This window comes from Coccinella septempunctata, chromosome 4 (assembly GCF_907165205.1).
Source record: "Coccinella septempunctata chromosome 4, icCocSept1.1, whole genome shotgun sequence".
NCBI lineage: Eukaryota > Metazoa > Arthropoda > Insecta > Coleoptera > Coccinellidae > Coccinella > Coccinella septempunctata.
In genome coordinates this window covers 2,140,787-2,158,142 of record NC_058192.1, presented here as the reverse complement: position 1 = coordinate 2,158,142, position 17,356 = coordinate 2,140,787, and the positions used below count along the sequence as shown (strand labels likewise).

Here is a 17,356-nt window from a genome sequence, read left to right as displayed (position 1 = left end):
GTATCGAGCCATCATCAAGTACCTGTATTTAAAAGGGTTAAGAGGTAAGCAGATTTACGAGGATATGCTCAATACCCTTGGTGATCAATGTCCTTTGTATGCAACCGTGAAAAATTGAACTGCAAGCTTCAAAAGAGGTAAATTTTCCATTGAAGATGATGAGCGATCGGGTAGGCCAGTTTCTGTGTCAGTCCCCGAAAATATCGATGCAGTTCATGACATGATTTTATCAGACCGTCGAATTGGGCTAAAACAGAAATCTGAAGCACTGTATATTTCCTGCGAACGCGTTCATCAGATAGTTCACGTCCATTTGGTCATGAGAAAAATTGCTGCAAAATGGATCCCCAAATGTTTGAATGTTGAACAAAAGCGTGCAAGGGTAGAAGCATCGCGTTCGATCTGTGCTCGATTTGAAAACGATGTAGACTTCTTAAACCGAATCGTTACTATGGATGAGACTTGGGTACTTTTCTACGATCCAGAAACAAAGCAGCAATCGATGGAATGGAGACACTCTGGTTCTTCAAGGCCTAAGAAGTTTAGTGTCCAAAAATCTGCTGGGAAAGTTCTTGCTTCAGTTTTTTGGGATTGCCATGGAGTAATCATGATTGATTTTTTGGATAAGGGTAGAACAATAACCGGAGATTACTATTTCACATTACTGACCACTCTACAGGAAAAAATTAAAGAGAAAAGACGCGGAAAGCTATCCAAAGGAGTTTTGTTTTTGTAGGACAACGGTCCTCCACACAAATCTCATGTTGCTATGCAAAAAATTCGTGATTTAGGGTTTGAATTACTAGAACACCCCCCTTTTTCATCAGATTTGGCTCCATCCGACTATCATCTCTTTCCTCAACTGAAAAAAAGTTTAAAAGGTCGTAAATTTTCTTCCAACGAGGAGGTAATGAAAGCTGTGGTGGTCTGGTTTGCAGAGCAAGAAGAAACATTTTTTTTTTGAAAGGTCTAGAGACGTTGCAGGTTCGCTGTAATCGATGTATCCAATTAAGAGGAGAATATGTTGAGTAATAAAATATTTTGACATTGAAATTATGTTTGGTTCTATAGTAGGCTAAGAATTTTTCAATATTCCCTCGTATCTCCCCATTTATTAATCTGACACGCTCGAGTAAATCCCGAATTTCTCTATTGGGCTCCCCAACTACAACTAGCCCACTACGTTTTTCGCAGTTTTCTGAGCCTCACCTTGGTGTTCTCATGATAACACTTGCAGCTTCTGTGAAATATGCAATTTTTCTGTAATTCCTTCCAGATCAAGCAACGAATAGAAGAAGTCTCTTCCAGCGATTCAGAACGAGAAGACGAGAGACTCGACGAAGCGGAGTACTTCCGGTCCAACTCGGCGTTCTCCAACGAAGAACCGAACTGGTTCCTGCAGAAGAGGCAGTTCAGAGGCGGCACCAGTTCCCCGGTTCCGGTGCCCATGCTGGTGCCCGATCCTACCACCGAGGCCAAGGTGCTCATCGGCGACCGGGAAGTCGAGGACACGTCCGATCTGTCGGACGTACCGTCCGATTTCGAGCACGATCCGGCCGATCAGGTCAGCCTGATGGACGTGAAGAACCACCTGATCGAGACCAAGTGCCTGATCGGCGGGAAGAACCCGCTGGTCGACCTGTCGGTCGCGCGACTGTCGGACGACGAGGTGTCGGCCGACTCGGGCGTGAAGGAGTGCAAGGATCTGGACGAGGCGGATCCGGAGGCTTTGACGGCCGGTCGGAAACACGAGAATGAAGGTGAGCGTTGCTGCGATGCGAATTTTCAGTCGCAGGAGCGAATTTCAATTCTCTTAACAAACTATATCCTCGTTCTTGTCTTAAGAATCCGCATAGAAAAGTCATATAATTATGATACACCCGATAGATTTCCAACGATCGTCCGAACTTTGTCTCCAGTAGATCGATTTTCACAGTTGACCATTGAGAAATCAAACATACTAAGTGACAAAGAAAACAGAACACTCAGTATTGATTAATTCATTAGAAATATATAGAATTTCTAAGAATATACAGGGTGAGCCTTTGACTCGTACAAATGTTTCAACAGTAGATTCTTGAGGTCAAAAGAAACGCTTTTTTCCTATACCATTTTTTGCGATTCGGTCCTGATAAAAATATATAGGGGAGACTAGGGAGCATTGATACATGGAGAGGCTTGATACAGGCTTATATCCGCGATCTGTAGCCGTTTTCAAAAGTATTATACTAGTGAACACTATTCTTTGGCAGAGGGCATTGCGTGACGTTAATATGTAAGGCTAACAGTAGTTTGTTTGTGAAATATTCAACGAAGAGTGTTTCGAGGTGAGAAATTGTAAGTTTTTACTCAAGTTACTTAAGGGTTTTATGATCATGCATTAATTCTTCGGCATAAACAAACATTTCACTGGGAAATATGCATAAAACTACTCAATTTACAGTTTTATTCGCTTTTCAAAATATATGGGTATAAGATGAAAACATAAATCACTTTAAAAATTGCTTTCAGGGAGGTTTGAGACATTTGTCGTGGGGAGGCCTGATACATGTATAATCTTCAAAAAATATTCCGTAGCTAGTTGGATAGGCCTACATGAAGGCGTCTTCACCATCCAACATATCAAAGGGATTTTAAAAAACCGTACAATCCCCATGTATTTAACGAGGCCGACTTTTCTTGTGTGGAAGTGACTAACTGACAATTTCCTGATTTTTCTACACCTATAGGACCAAAGCAAGCCAGTATCATTGCTGACCTACCTACTGAGCTGAATAATCCTCTCGATTACTCTCCCAGTACATCGTATCAATCCTCCCATATGTGGGGAGGCTTGAGACAGTTTGCATGTTTTTGTGTTCAACGTTCTGTACAGAATAAGAAGTTTATGTTTTGAGACTTCTATATTTATTTTGTTGAACGATTAATTGAAGAATTATATAATATAAGAAAAGTCCTGCTTCTTCATATAATTCCGTGTCCAGAATAAAAATTCCAAAAAACGTATCAACCCTCCCCAGTCTCCCCTACTCATTTTAAGTTTTCATAATGAGCTATGCCGTCCCTGGAGAAACATAATTCCCTTCAGAATAACCAGCTTAATCTATGACACTACACATCTGTAGATCTTTTAAACAGAGTTGCATTAGGTCAAAATACCCAATTTTTCAAATTTCACAGATACTGTTCAATTTTTGAACATCAAATTACTCGAAAACGCACATTATACGAAAAAATATGAAGAATACTTTTGTTTTACAAAACGTTCAAACATACATTAGATAGCCTACAATTTGATTTCACGAGTTGGGTACTTTGAATTTTTGCTATTTTTATGGTAATAATGAGAAAACTGGAGGACGTGGCTGATATCTCTCGATAAAACTAACCGTAGATGGAAATGTGATACATATTCTGAAAGAACAACTCCTCTAGTTAAAAAATCTGAAGATTTTATGGAGCTCGATGCAGCCGTTCGGTCTTGACGATCATTTGATTCCATCTTTTTGGAAATTATTCGATAGTCACCGTTAGAGTAATTTTTCTCTCAATAAAAATAACTGTAGATGGAAATGTGATACATATTCTGAAAGAGCATCTCTTCTAGTTATAAATTTGAAAATTTTATGGAGCTCGATGCAGCCGTTCAGTCTTGACGATCATTTAATTGATTCCATCTTTTTGGAAATTTTTCGATAGTCACCGTTAGAGTAATTTTTCTCTCAATAAAAATAACTGTAGATGGAAATGTGATACATATTCTGAAAGAGCAACTCCTTAAGTAATAAATCCGAGAATTTCATCCATCTGGGCGCAACCGCATTCGATAAAACCGTTTGTGAGAACTAAAAATAAATTTTTTTATGGATTTTCAACAGCCTGTATCTTTCAAACCAAGCCGATTTGGGAAAAATGGTAAAGGAAAAAAGTGTTTCTTTTGACCTAAAGTTGAGAATTTCTGAGACTATTTCAAAAGTTTCCATTTTTTTTCACCAACTTATTAAATATGAGATCTTTAAATGCTTACTCACCTATCCAATACATTATTTTGCCTATTCAGATATAAAAGAGTAAACATTTGATTGCTCATAAATAACCGTTTGGTTGACAAGAATCGGTAATATTTCAAACTTCCTTAACCAAAGGATTATTTTATAGAAAGAATAAACCTCACTGAATCTTTCCAGTCGCGCCTTCGATATGTTCAGATGGCAGCACAGCAGAACGAGATACTGAATACACAGAAAAATACGCAACCCTACCCAGGACCATCTTGTTACCCCTGGAAAGCAGCAGGTAAGGTTCCACACATGCACATAATGACAAAAAATTAGTAGTCGGTTAAATGTAATCTGCAGGTCTGTAAAGAATGGAAACAATGAAAACAATAAACCCGGATTAGGAGATAAAGAACAAACGAACGGCATAGAAGAAGAAAGCAACGAGGAAAATCCAATCGAGTTTACAGGTAACTACCGCTTTCGTGAAAACATATTATTTACTAGTTTCAGGACGTTCAATAATATAGTGTATCGGTGGTCAATTTTGCAAGATTGGTCGTAGATGTGCAGCAAGTTGGCCTCTGTAAGGGTAACTTTCTTATTTATACCCTAAATCATAAAACAAAGCATTGAATCAAAGAAGTTCTTTCAACCAAGTTGTTGGAGTACAAAAATCGATCGAATGAAGAATCTTTTGACAGATATTACAAGAAAAAATCTTTCTTTCAAGGTGTATACAGTCAGAGAGAAAAGGAAAAATGGAAGAATGCCGTTGAGCTTAAAAACAATCCATACTCAAAGGAAAACATAGAAAGGCGAATCAAATCACGAAATTCTATAAATTCCCTGTAAGTAGAAGTTTTTTTTAAGATTATTCCTCGAGAAACTAAAATTTTCCAGATTTCGTTTTCGGTCTGCAATATCACAGCAAATACACCGCCTCCCTGACCCACCGCAGTCATTGCAAGAGCTGCTTTGAAGGATATCTTCAAAACATACCTCAATCCTTCATTGCTCTACTTTTTGCGCAGCGAAGCAGTCTTGCTAACTCTTAAAATTCAGGCCTGTAGACATCCGAACTCTTTTCATCTTCTTGTTCATTCCCTATCGAGTTTTTTTTTCAAAAGACGTTATTCCTGTAGTAATCTGAGACCCTGCCTTATCACGAGCAATCCTAATCTCTATTGAATTTTTTGAAGCATTTTTCTCCGAGGATTTAACCGATTCACTTATGAGGCTGGCGATAAAGGAATTTGCAAAGATTTCTGCCTGATAGTAACGATTATATTGTTATTCCTGGATAAGTGAGAATTGTTTCATTGTTAGATAAAAAATAACAATTCATCAGTTGAGAAAAAGCGGTCGGTTCGTGGCATATTTTCGGACAGAGTCTAACGGTGCAATGAGTAAGTTGATCGAAGTGTTCGAGACTGATCTCAAGAAAAATACGCATAGGCAAGTTTCGAATTCACATCATGAAATAATAATACAGGTGGTCCCGAAATTGGTAAAAAAATCTCCAGATAAAATAAGGAGACCCCTATTTTTTAGTTTTGCCATTTATGGTTTTTTCTGACATAAGAAATATTCTGTGCAGATTTGGGAGTGACTACTACATCAGGCAAGCTCGCCTACCCTCCGGTGCGAAGAAGTCTGAGGTAAGTTTAGAGAAACCGCTTGACAAACTGGAAGAAAACTACACTTATGACAGTTTTCCAAGAAGCCTTTACTCACCCAAAGAGTCTAGCAAGAATTTCGTAAAAAATCCGTTGCTAAACTTCCCGGAAAATTTCAGCTCGTTGTGACACCTCAGCTTGAAGATGAGCCTTAGTTTATGATTTTTTTTAATTAAGGGGAAATTCTGTATAGCTTAAAACGAGAAACGGACGAATCTGTAGAAGAATCTTGTATATTATATTTAAATCATGTTGTCAATAAAACAGAAAAGAACATTATGATTTTTTAATTTTGCTATATATTGTAGAAACACCGTCTAAATTTTGGTAAGTTAATCATTCATCATCAGGGATATGTTTCGATCGTGGGTTACTCTTGATAGGGGTGCAGGATATAGTCACATCACTAACAGTTACTGCATACTCTCAAAAGCTTCTATCGTTTCAGCCCACTGAATGAAATGATGACAATGTCGTTATATCCTGAAATTGTTCATTATGGATCGAATCCAGACAACTTGACATAATCATTAGCATTATAAAGAACAATTTCAGCATATGATGAACTGACATTTTTGTTAGTTGGGCAATTCCATTGTAGATAAATGTGTAGTGTTTTTCATTTCTTGCTTTTGGCTTTTTGATGAACATATATAAGTTATTTCTTGGATTCCCCATAATTTAATCTTTAATTGTAGATATGAATTTAAAAAAGTAAGGTTGGATATGTTGTATATTGTACTGTAATCCTAGTAACACACGTGGCACAAATTGTCAACGTAGCTACTAGGAATAGAAGCAACCTTATACTACTTCTTGTTGAATTAGCAGGGCTTACAGTACTTCACTATCCCTTTTCCCTTCAAGAATTGAGTACATATAGACTTTCCACTCCGATTCTGGAATCTGTTCATTTCATATACATGCTTTCAGCTGTGTACATCAATTTGTGCACGCCAAAAGATTTTTTATGTTCGTTTGAACGGGCTTTTAACAAAAATTCAGAATTTGCTTCACGTTCTTCTTAATTTCGAGGTATTCCTGTACATCGCGATTCCAATATTTTTTTCCTTCAATATTCAATGAAATGAATCGAGAAAAAGCCTAAAACAACCGAATATATTGAAAACTTTTGGTAGTCTACATAAAAGGTCTATATTCCGATAAATCAATACCAATTTCTCAATTTCACAGGTCGCAAATTCAGATTCGAAGAGCGAGGAAGACGTTCCTTCGAATCAAGAAGAAGAAGAGGAGCTCATCTACGAAGATTGCCAGGAAGACGAGCCCGTGGTCGATTCCTTCGCGGCCAAGAAAATTTTTCTGGACGAATCCAACCCGGCGAGCTTGGAAAAAACGACCAACGGTTTCAACTCCCTGGAGACGAATTCGTCGGAACGTTTCGACTCGGAAATAGTGCTATCTTCAGAGATAACCAGCGACTCCGAGGCGAGCTTGGTGAATTGTTACGATGTAACCCAGTCCGTCGTCTATAAAAAATTGTCGAAGGACGATAACGAGGAGATCCAAACGGCCGAGCAATTTTTCGGTTTCGAAAGTTTGGACGCTTGCTCGAACCACGAGGAAGTGGATTGCGTCGAGGAGTTGTCGGTGAAGCCAGTGGCTAAACCCAGGAGAAACGTGAACTCCATTCCCAACACTGAGATCAAGATGCAGACCTTTGAAGAAGGCGCCGAGGAGAAACAGAGATGCAAGGAATCAGACGATGGTTTCGACGCAGTACCATACGTCATAAATAAAAGGTCCGATAACACCCTGATAAGGAAGATTTACTCGGATCCTAGCGTGAGATCCTTCGCTTTAAACAACAGAAACAAACTACCGATATCAGTCGATGACACTTTCAAGAATAAAAAACCCCCCTCACCTCCTAGAACATCCCCGGAGAAATCCAATACGAAGCCGTTAAAAACTGAATCAAGAAAGATCGCGGAGTTTCCCAAAAAACCGGAGGAAGCCAAAGTATCGAGCGAATGGGAGGCAAAGTATGCCGATATAGATTGTTTTTATGCCAGGGCAAACGCGGTAACGAAAGACAGCAAATCTGACGGGGACGAAAAAGAGATCATAGAGTTGAAGGAGCAAAAATTGGTGTCCAGCAGATTGAAAGAGTTCTCCAAGTCTTCTATAAATCTGTCGAGGATATCGGATGAAAGTCTAGATCAGGGATTTTCCAGTGGACTGAACAAAAACAGAGCAGCTTCTGTTGAAATCGACGGCACTGAAAGGGAGCCACAATATCAAAGAGGCGAGAGATCGACCTCTGTTAAAGATTTGAGGAAGAAATTCGAACAATTCGATGTGAGTATGAGATGTCATTGCAACTCTTTGGTCATAGTAGTTGTTCACAGAATTTTTTTTCATTCTGAATACAACTTTTACTACAGAATATTGATAAAACGGATCTGATTCATTTTCAGGCAAAAGCTAAGTCCGAAAAAGCTATATTGTATAGCTTGACAGGGCGTAGCATTTCCAAGCAATTCAAAGAAAGACTCAGGGAAATCGGTGATGATTCTCTGACCCTTTCACAAGGTAAGAATGTTAATTGTTTCACAATCCGCAGTCACTTCAATACCTACTTATTTATTCAGTTCATTCTTTATCGCTCACAAATCTGGAAGTGGAAGAGAATTCAAGATAATTCTGATGTGAAAAGGAGAGGAACCTAAGGAATAAATTATTTATTTAATATTATCATATTTAAATTTTGTATATTTTTGTTTTTGTCAGGTACTTGTTGAATATATTTGTGAGAAAAATATGTAGTTCTTTTATCATCATAACCCTTAATAAACAAAAAAAGGAGAGTGTGTAGAACATCGCCAAAGAGAAATTACTTCAGTTTTCCTTCAAAACTGGGAGCTCATACTGACACATTACTAAATTAAACTTGATTTTGGATAAAATTTCATTTTCAAGCTAAGATTCTTATCAATGATTCGTATCTATATTCTCGAAAAACGTTTCTGTATTTCCCCGAAAAAGGAAAATTACTTATTGGATCAGTTGTACCCTCTATCGTCTGAACCCCCAACTAAGACAGAGATAAGTGAATGACTTAACCTAGATTGCAGTTTACTTCTCCACAATCTCAGCCTTTCGCATAGAAACCTGCTAGTAATTTGACGTATCAAAAGTGTTAGGTTATGTCCGGAGCACGTAGAGGTCAATTAAATTTCCAAATTGAAAATCATGAATTAGAAAGCTCCCAATCAGCAGGATGTTATGTGTCTACGGGAATAACATGCGGGAATAGAGCTCATTTCAGTTGTAATTTCGTACTCCTTCGGTTTAGTCTAGTCTAGGGCATACTTGTATTTTTGAAATGAGCGAAAAAAAAGTTATAAAAGTTGGCTCTCGCAAAAGCGAAGTGAGTTTAATTTTCATTTGTTATCCCCAAGTTATATCATTTCATTCTTTTAATTTTTAGTTGGCCCTTATTCAAACACGCCATGTAATATCATTACTGAAAGAGGAATATCCTGATCGAGAATTTGAAATTGGTGTGTACTTGAAATCTCTTATGTACATACAATTAATTGGGCTTATGTGATGATTTGATTTTAGTAACTATGAACACACTTGGCGATAAGGTACTAGATATACCTCTTCCTAAAATTGGTGAAAAATCTCTTTTTACAAAAGAACTTGAGACTGCTTTGAAAACTGGATATGTTGATTTTGTTGTTCACTCATTAAAAGATCTACCAACTACCCTGCCTGAAGGAATGGCTATTGGTGCAGTTTTAACAAGGTGAGTCAAATATTTGTGAAATAGTGGACTCATCAAAATCAACAATAGATATTTGAAATTACAAATAGCTGTTTTACATTTTACCACATCTCATTCAGAATATATTTGTTTCCAATTGCTTCTGGAATTATTTTATATTTGTCATCCAATATCTCTCCAAATGCTCTGAATTTAAATGAAAAATATATCACAGTGGTGATTCATTAATAGTTCATCCTACATTGTGGTTATTAGAATTTTTTTTTCAGAGAAGATCCAAGAGATGCCCTTGTTGTCCATGAAAAATTCAAAGGTTGTAACTTGAATACTCTCCCAAAAGGTAGTGTCATTGGCACTTCTAGTCTGAGGAGATCTGCTCAACTCTCAAGGAAATATCCCAGTTTGATTGTTGAAAGCATCAGAGGGAATCTTAACACAAGACTGAAGAAATTGGATGAATTGAACAAGTACTCTGCAATTGTTTTGGCAACTGCAGGGCTGCAGAGAATTGGATGGTACGAAAGAATATCTGAGGTAAGTTATATGAATAAAAGAATTTTAAAAATTACTATGATGAGGTACTGATTGGAGTAGCTGAATCAATCAATTTGTTGTTTTTAGATTTTGGAACCAGATGATATAATGTATGCAGTTGGTCAGGGAGCCTTAGCTGTAGAATGTAGGAAAAATGATCAAGAAATTCTTGACTTATTGAGTCCTGTCTATGAATTGGAAACTGCCTTGAAGGTCCTAGCAGAAAGGAGTTTTTTAAAGACACTAGGTGGTGGGTGCAGTGCACCTGTAGCAGTAACATGTAATTTAGATAGTATTGAGCAAAAGGAAGACAAGCACACTAAACTTACATTAAAAGGGGGCGTATGGTCTTTGGATGGTCAGATAGAAATTATAGATGAAACCTCCACCTATTTATCTTATACAAACAATAGTAAGAAATGTAAAAATTGTCCATATAAAGGCAAAGCAAAGGAGCTCTCTAATTACAAAACCCAAACTGCTGGTTGTTCGAAAAGATGTTCCTCAACGACTGAAGAAGAAGATGTTCCTAAAAAGAAACAAAAGCTCGAAGAGGTACCCATAGAGTTGCTTAAAGAAGACCCTCACGAACACTGCCCTGTTGAAATACCCATCGGTTCCGATTTCATGGGTAAATGTCCTTACTTGCAAAAAGACCCCGAGGATGTCAAGAAGGTATTGGAAGATTTGGAGATGAAGATTCCAACCCAATGTCCCTTTAAATCTGCAAGCAAGGAGATTTCAACCAGCCAAAACGAAATTTCTCCCTCTGTATCGGAAGAAGATGAATATTGCGGTTTGGTGCCGCATGGGAAGGCTGAAATCCAAGATTTTCGAGATGCCGCTTTATTGGGACGAAAAGTGGCTGAGCGGATGATCGAAAAGGGTGCTTCAGAGGTTATGGCCAAAGCTAGGGCAACTATACATGTTTGAAGTTTGTTTTGTTTTAGTATCATGTTTTATCTCGATTGTTATTGTAATAAAGATATTTTTATGGTTTGGAGATTATTTTTTCTTTCATTTCGATAATAAACCACACAGGAAGTCAATGTATGTGTGGTAAAGTATGAAGTTCATCAGAAGAACGTTGTCAATCAGGACCGTTCGAATATGCAATTAGATTTTTTGAAGGATCAGTATTTCAGGAAATAAATCACTTTTAGTGGAAAATTTCGAAAAAATTTGTCAACTTTGAGGAGATGTAGCAGCCAGAAAAATAGATTTAGACATATGCTGATTTTTTTCATGATAGATGGATCTTTTGCAAATAGAAAATTCTAATTTTCATTCATCTATCGCGAACAGTTTAGATTTTATGATTTTTTCCGCGAAGGTCCAAATTTTCCTCTTTTTCATCGACCATAACTTGAAAAATAAATTTTTTTAAAAATATCTGCTTGCATATTCGTTATCTTCGCCCTCGAGTTAGTCGACAGTATAAATTTGGTTTCGATCGGAGATCAAAAATTTTTTTCAAAAAATCGCAATTTTTCCATGCATATGTATGGAAAATTTGAAAAAAATTTCGATCTCTCCGATTTCCACCAAAATTGGAGTGTGTACTAAATCGAGGGCGTAGATTACGGATATGCAAACAGAATTTTACTTAAAGGATTAGTTTTCAAGTTATGGTCGATGGAAAACTCGATATTTTGGTCTTTCGCGGAAAAAATCATGATATCTGAACTGTTCGCGGTAGATGAATGAAAGATGGAATTTTTCATTCGCAAAGGATTAATTTATCACCAAAAAAATCAGCATATGTCCAGTGCCTCTTTTCTGGATGGTACAGCTCCTCAAAGTTGACCAATTTTTTCGCAATTTTTCACTAAAAGTGATTTTTTTCACAAAAAACTGATCCTAGGAAGAATCTAACTTCATATTCGTGATCTACGACCTCTAATTTGTGAACAATATAAATTTGGTTCTGATCGGAGACCAAAAATATTTTTCAAAAAATCGGTATTTTTCCATACATATTATGGAAAAATTTGAAAAATTTTCGACCTCCTCGATTTCCACAAAAATTGAAGTATTCACTAAATCGAGGGCGTAGATTACGAATATGCAAACAGAATTTTGCTGAAAAGATTAGTTTTCAAGTTATGGCCGATGGAAAATTCGAAATTTTGGTCCTTCGCGGAAAAAATCATAAAATCTAAACTGTCTGCGGTAGCTGAATGAAAGTTGGAATTTTTCATTCTCAAAGGATTAATTTATCACCAAAAAAATTAACATATGTCCAGTGCCTTTTTTCTGGCTGCTACAGCTTCTCAAAGATGATAAATTTTTTCGAATATTTTCAATAAAAGTGATTAAAATACTGATGCTAGAAAAAAATCTAATTGCATATTCGTGATCTACTACCTCGAATTAGTCAGAAAAATGACCCGGGTCGATATAGTTCGAAAAATAAAAAAATTTCGAATAATTTCGTCTGCTATACTTGTGTTTACCCGCGCTCCACTACCGAACAAAAAATTCATTTAGCTATATCGTAAATTATATTCCCAGGGTTGACGTTGGATCAAGAACCTTTAACATGAATTATATAATCAGGTAGAAAATCATGAAATATCGCAGTTAGTACCAGCAAAGTTTCTTCACAAAAAGTTCATTATCACGATTCATATGGGAACAACCTTTGTGATTCGGACATTATCGTATTCATCTTCAATCTAGAACACAAAAAAGTGCTAACCACACCCCTATACACTGCCCATTCAGGCAGAACAAGCCCCATCGTAAAAATATCGGATTTTGATGAGGGGTTTCACAGAAACCCTGGAGCATATCAAATGATCCCTGCTGTAATTGAGTATCAATGAACTGATGTATATTCTATAATTTCCTATGGGCATAAAACATGAGAATAGCTGAATTATTCGACTAAATTAATAGTATATATTTCATTCATATGAGAACAAACCATTAATATTTATTTGAGCCTGGATTGATGAAATACAATTCGACTTCATTGTGAGCTTTTACAGAACGAAATAGGTGGAGGGATATCTACAGAGGAATTTCCCCAGGAAAATATTTCCTCCTGCGTGAATCTACGCGACAAGACGCACAACAGAGAATCTGGCACTCTCACAGTCCCATCCGATGACCAGATGGAGTCCTTGACCTCCGATTGCACTTCTTGTAAGACAACCGGTTGAAGAAAACCATCGTTTACGGTAACTTCACAAGATGATCCTTACTATAAAACGACGAGGACGAACCCAGCATCTTCAGTTTTGGTCCTGTCACGATGTTGTTGAAATGCTTCCTTATCCTCGGCCTGGTTTTCTTGCTGGAAGCGGCCAGTATCACGAAAGGGATACCCGTTAAAGTCGTGTACGTCGACCCGGTCGGTATTGAAGAAAACGCACGCGAAAAATCCCACGTGAGATATCTGCAGAACAGGAACCTGGACGAGAAGGTCCAGCTGTCTGGGAGGGAACTAAAGGAGGCCGACCAGCACATACCGTTTCCCGAAGGATCGGACGGCAACGATGGAGCTTTGTTCTTGAAGGCGAAAACGGTGTTCTTGGACAAACTGGCCAATTTCAGAGACCAAGTCGATAGGTTCTCCCTGAAGACGACCCAGAAGAAGCCCACGTCTGAGGATTGGGCCGGTTTGAACGAAAAGATACAGGAGGTCTTCAAGAAGTACGAGAAAAATGGCATCCGACAGAACCAGGGTGGGTTCTTCGCCGAATTGACGCAGGTTACCGGTCAATGGTTCCAGTCCTTCGGTGGTAACAACAACAACAAGCCCGGAGGCGAGGAGGATGAGCAGCAGCAGAATCAGGGTGGCCTAGGGCAAGCCTGGACCAACTTTTCGAATAGTAAGAACAAATTTAATAATTAATAACGTTATCATAATATATGCGTTTCGTTGAGCATTATGACACTCATAAATCACTAGTGAAGAGTATTCTAGTGGCATATTATAGCTATTATTGAAGAAAGATTTCATTTTATGCCAGAACTGGGAGTTCGCGAAGACATATTTTGTTGTTTTTCCAAGGATGAACCTATCTAGAATTAGAAATTGACAAATTTCAAAGAGTTTCATAATTTTTTTTAAATATTTTTCGAATATAAATCCTTCAACTTGTTCCTAGGAACTACAGCGTTATGATTCAGCCAATTTGTTCGTAATTTTCTGATTTTGGTCTTGAAATTGTCTTCGTGAACGGTTGGGTTAGATTAATTCATGAGGAAATTCCAATATAATTCAAATCTGTCCTACAGTAAAAATACTGTAACTTCCAAAAAACAGAGGGTAGGGATTTGAAATTTTCACATTGAATTTAGGGTCCAAATGCACAGGTCGAATTCGTTTATGATCATAATCCACTGGACAGTTTCGGAGTCATCTGAATTGTTTTTTCAATATTTTCAGAAATAACCTTGTATATCTACATGTATGTACAACTGTATGTACAATAAGGCTAAGCAACTGCTTAGCATTGCATTCCATGATTTTTTGATCATTTTGTCTCCATTCTGCAAGAGTTAAGTGAAACTTTCCAGAAACTCTCAGAGCTTCAGCATTTTAGAAGACAAATTTTAAGATACAGCGATTTTTAATCCCGAAAAGTTGGATGTTTAAATTAAAAAAAAAAATTATATATTTATGGGAAAATGCGAGTCTATTTCCACAAAAATAACATTTAACTGTATCAAAATACCGCTCATCGAAGACTCCGTTGAAAAATCCCGTTTTGTTTATATATCCCCAGGATATTTTTCACGTTATCCTTTTGGACCCACTATCCTAAATCTCTTTTAAATTGTAATATATGTTCCGTTGCTCGCGCCTAATCAACTATTCTTCGATATACACCTATTCACGTTCCAAAACAAACGTGACTAATAATAATTTTACCGTTAACGGTCAAAATCGAAGAACCCATTAAGGTGGTCCATTAATTTCATTTTGAAAAGCTCCATATTTCAGTCGACATGTTAGACCGTTATCAAGATAAGAAGTCACGAGGTATAAATTGTTTTGACGGGTTTTGAATCTCGGAAACATGTTCTGGCTAACGGTAAGAAGATTCGTCTTTTGATAAATATTGTTCTTGACCAGATTATTTGAGAGGACAACGTTCGATCATTAAGATGTAACGGATCAAAATCAATTTGGAGGTCAACGCTATAAATGATCGAATAGGAAGTGATATATCATAGGGATCCTAATCTTTCTACGTTTTGAGTATTCAAATAATAACGAGGGTTTTATGTGCCTCCGAAAGTAAACAACATAATATTGTTGAATAATTGTTATATAGGTAAAAGAACACCAAATAAATCGAAAATTCTTGAGTATAGCTATTTCGAAACGATCAGAATCCAAGAAAAATTGAAAAAACTCATTTACACCTTCAACCATTATTGTATTTCGAACATTACTTGGAGCAGTCTTGAACCTGATTGAATTACAAGTACAAATTTTCCCCGCAGGTATCAGCCAAGCATTCAGTAACATTGGAAGCAACAACCAAGGCAGCACAACCAGCAACACCGTTCTAGGAGACACTGGCGTTACAACATCCACTCAAGCCCCTGGGTTCTTCCAGAACATAGTCAGTAACCTCTTCAACAACAATCAGGGAAACAACCCTGGACAAGAAGATACCGGCGTGACCAACCCTCCAAACATCTTCCAAGGCGCCATCAACAACATCATCAACACCTTCAGTCAATCTTCAGAGAAACCGAACACACAGGGCGACACAGGCGAATCTTCAACTTCCGCACCCAGCGGCAACCCGATCATCAACAACATAAGCAACGCTATAGGTCAAGTATTCGGACAGAGTACCAAACCACCAGGGGCGTCGGGTGACAACGAAGCCACAAACAAACCTTCGAACTTCTTCGAGAACGTCTTCCAGAACGTCTTCAACCAGAACCAAGCATCCAGCACTTCGCAAGCTCAAGGTACCACATCAGCGCCCAATATAATCAATCAAGGGCTACAACAGATACAGATCCCAGGTCAAGGCGGGGATATAAACAACATCCAACAGTTCCAAAACGCCGGACAACAGATCGCCCAAGGTTTTCAAAACCCCCAAAGCATCGCGCAGAACTTAGGACAACAGGTGGGTGGAAACAGCGAAGGTTCGCAAAACAACCAACTTCAACAGATCGCTGGAGGACTGCAAAATCCTCAAAACTTCGCCAGTCAGGCTCAAAACGTTGGACAGCAAATTGGAGGTAACATTCCATCGGGTTCTCAGGGTAATATCGGACAACAGATCAGCGAAGCTTTCCAAAACCCCCAGAACTTCGCCAATCAGGCTCAAAACGTTGGACAACAAATTGGAGGTAACATTCCTTCGGGATCTCAGGGTAACATCGGACAGCAAATCAGCCAAGCTTTCCAAAACCCCCAAAACTTCGCCAGTCAAGCTCAAAACATAGGGCAGCAAATCAACGGCAATGGGTCTGGATCACAGGGACAAGCTGTCGGACAACAAATCAGCCAAGCTTTCCAAAACCCTCAGAACTTCGCCACCCAAGCGCAAAACATCGGACAACAACTTGGCGGTAATCTTCCACAGACCGGCCAACAATCTTCAGGGTCCCAGGGCGGTGTGTCAACTCTAGACGTGAACCAGATTCCCGTCATAGGACAACAGTTGAACCAGAACTCCCAAAACCCCATCCAGAACATCCAGACCAACCCCACCAACATCATCAATCAGATCCAAAGTTCGACGAACCAGGTACAGAACCCTGCGGCATCCGTCAGTAATCCAATCAACCTGGTAGACACCCAAAATCAGCAGTTGAACGTGAATCAAATAAACCAGATAATTCCTTCGAACCTCCAACCCCAAAACTCCAACGAGATACAATCGACGTTAACCAATCAATTCAATAACGGATTGAACCAACTCAGCACCCAAAATGGTGGTAACCCTTTGAGCGCGGCTACAGGAATATTGCAGTCCAACCAGTCCCAGAACGGTGGACAAACAAGCCAACAGAATGTTGTGAAGCCGGTTAACGAAGAAAAAATTGAGAGGAAAGTTTCAGAGCCAGTCGAGAAGACTAAAAAGGAAGGTGAAGCTGAAATAATGGTAGCTTTTGAAAGATAAAAACTTACAATTTATTTATTTATTTATTCTAAGCTCGATGTTTAAATTTTCTTCGATAGATTTGCTCCGCTTCAACTTTACAGAAGTTGAAGGCAATACTGACTGAAATTTATGCAACGAGAAATAATTTATAGTATATTTATTTAGGTGATTATGTCAGAAATTTGACGAAATCCGGGATATTTTCCTGATGTAGGTGAATTGAATAAAAGTTATTGTTTAGATTCGTATTTTTTTTTTCATCAGAAAATTTAGTAGTATGCCAAAAAAGTGCTTTTT

At 38.1% G+C, this 17,356-nt stretch overlaps 3 protein-coding genes across 15 annotated transcripts in view; all 3 read left to right on the top strand.

The window, feature by feature from the left end:
- LOC123310669 overlaps positions 1–8,462 on the top strand; it is a 30,929-nt gene extending 22,467 nt beyond the window's left edge. For all 13 annotated transcript variants that reach the window (XM_044894242.1, XM_044894241.1, XM_044894240.1 and 10 more), the window contains 8 exons: positions 1,277–1,760; positions 4,188–4,296; positions 4,359–4,468; positions 4,732–4,849; positions 5,599–5,659; positions 6,872–7,999; positions 8,119–8,233; positions 8,293–8,462. In XM_044894242.1, coding sequence (XP_044750177.1) covers positions 1,277–1,760; positions 4,188–4,296; positions 4,359–4,468; positions 4,732–4,849; positions 5,599–5,659; positions 6,872–7,999; positions 8,119–8,233; positions 8,293–8,342 — 2,175 coding nt within the window. In that variant the 3' untranslated portion in view covers positions 8,343–8,462. The remainder of the gene's footprint in view (positions 1–1,276; positions 1,761–4,187; positions 4,297–4,358; positions 4,469–4,731; positions 4,850–5,598; positions 5,660–6,871; positions 8,000–8,118; positions 8,234–8,292) is intronic.
- Positions 8,463–8,833: 371 nt separating this feature from the next.
- Positions 8,834–10,971, top strand: LOC123312081 (porphobilinogen deaminase). The gene is made up of 5 exons (XM_044896300.1): positions 8,834–9,071; positions 9,132–9,204; positions 9,269–9,455; positions 9,704–9,968; positions 10,056–10,971. The coding sequence occupies exons 1-5, from the start codon at positions 9,027–9,029 to the stop codon at positions 10,899–10,901; spliced, it is 1,416 nt and encodes a 471-aa protein (XP_044752235.1). The 5' UTR covers positions 8,834–9,026; the 3' UTR covers positions 10,902–10,971.
- A 1,682-nt stretch (positions 10,972–12,653) lies between these two features.
- On the top strand, positions 12,654–17,299 carry LOC123312213 (putative mediator of RNA polymerase II transcription subunit 29). The gene is made up of 2 exons (XM_044896522.1): positions 12,654–13,807; positions 15,432–17,299. Exons 1-2 carry the CDS (start codon positions 13,228–13,230, stop codon positions 17,075–17,077), a joined length of 2,226 nt encoding a protein of 741 aa, XP_044752457.1. The 5' UTR covers positions 12,654–13,227; the 3' UTR covers positions 17,078–17,299.
- The last annotated feature ends 57 nt before the right edge of the window (positions 17,300–17,356 follow it).

Bases quoted from the DNA above. Each gene is read 5' to 3' on its own strand.
- LOC123312213 (XM_044896522.1), top strand. From the start codon at position 13,228: ATGTTGTTGAAATGCTTCCTTATCCTCGGCCTGGTTTTCTTGCTGGAA. The intron at 13,808-15,431 runs GTAAGAACAAAT...TTTTCCCCGCAG, and splicing joins CTGGACCAACTTTTCGAATA to GTATCAGCCAAGCATTCAGT.
- LOC123312081 (XM_044896300.1), top strand. From the start codon at position 9,027: ATGAGCGAAAAAAAAGTTATAAAAGTTGGCTCTCGCAAAAGCGAA. The intron at 9,456-9,703 runs GTGAGTCAAATA...TTTTTTTTTCAG, and splicing joins ATTGGTGCAGTTTTAACAAG to AGAAGATCCAAGAGATGCCC. The intron at 9,969-10,055 runs GTAAGTTATATG...TGTTGTTTTTAG, and splicing joins GGTACGAAAGAATATCTGAG to ATTTTGGAACCAGATGATAT.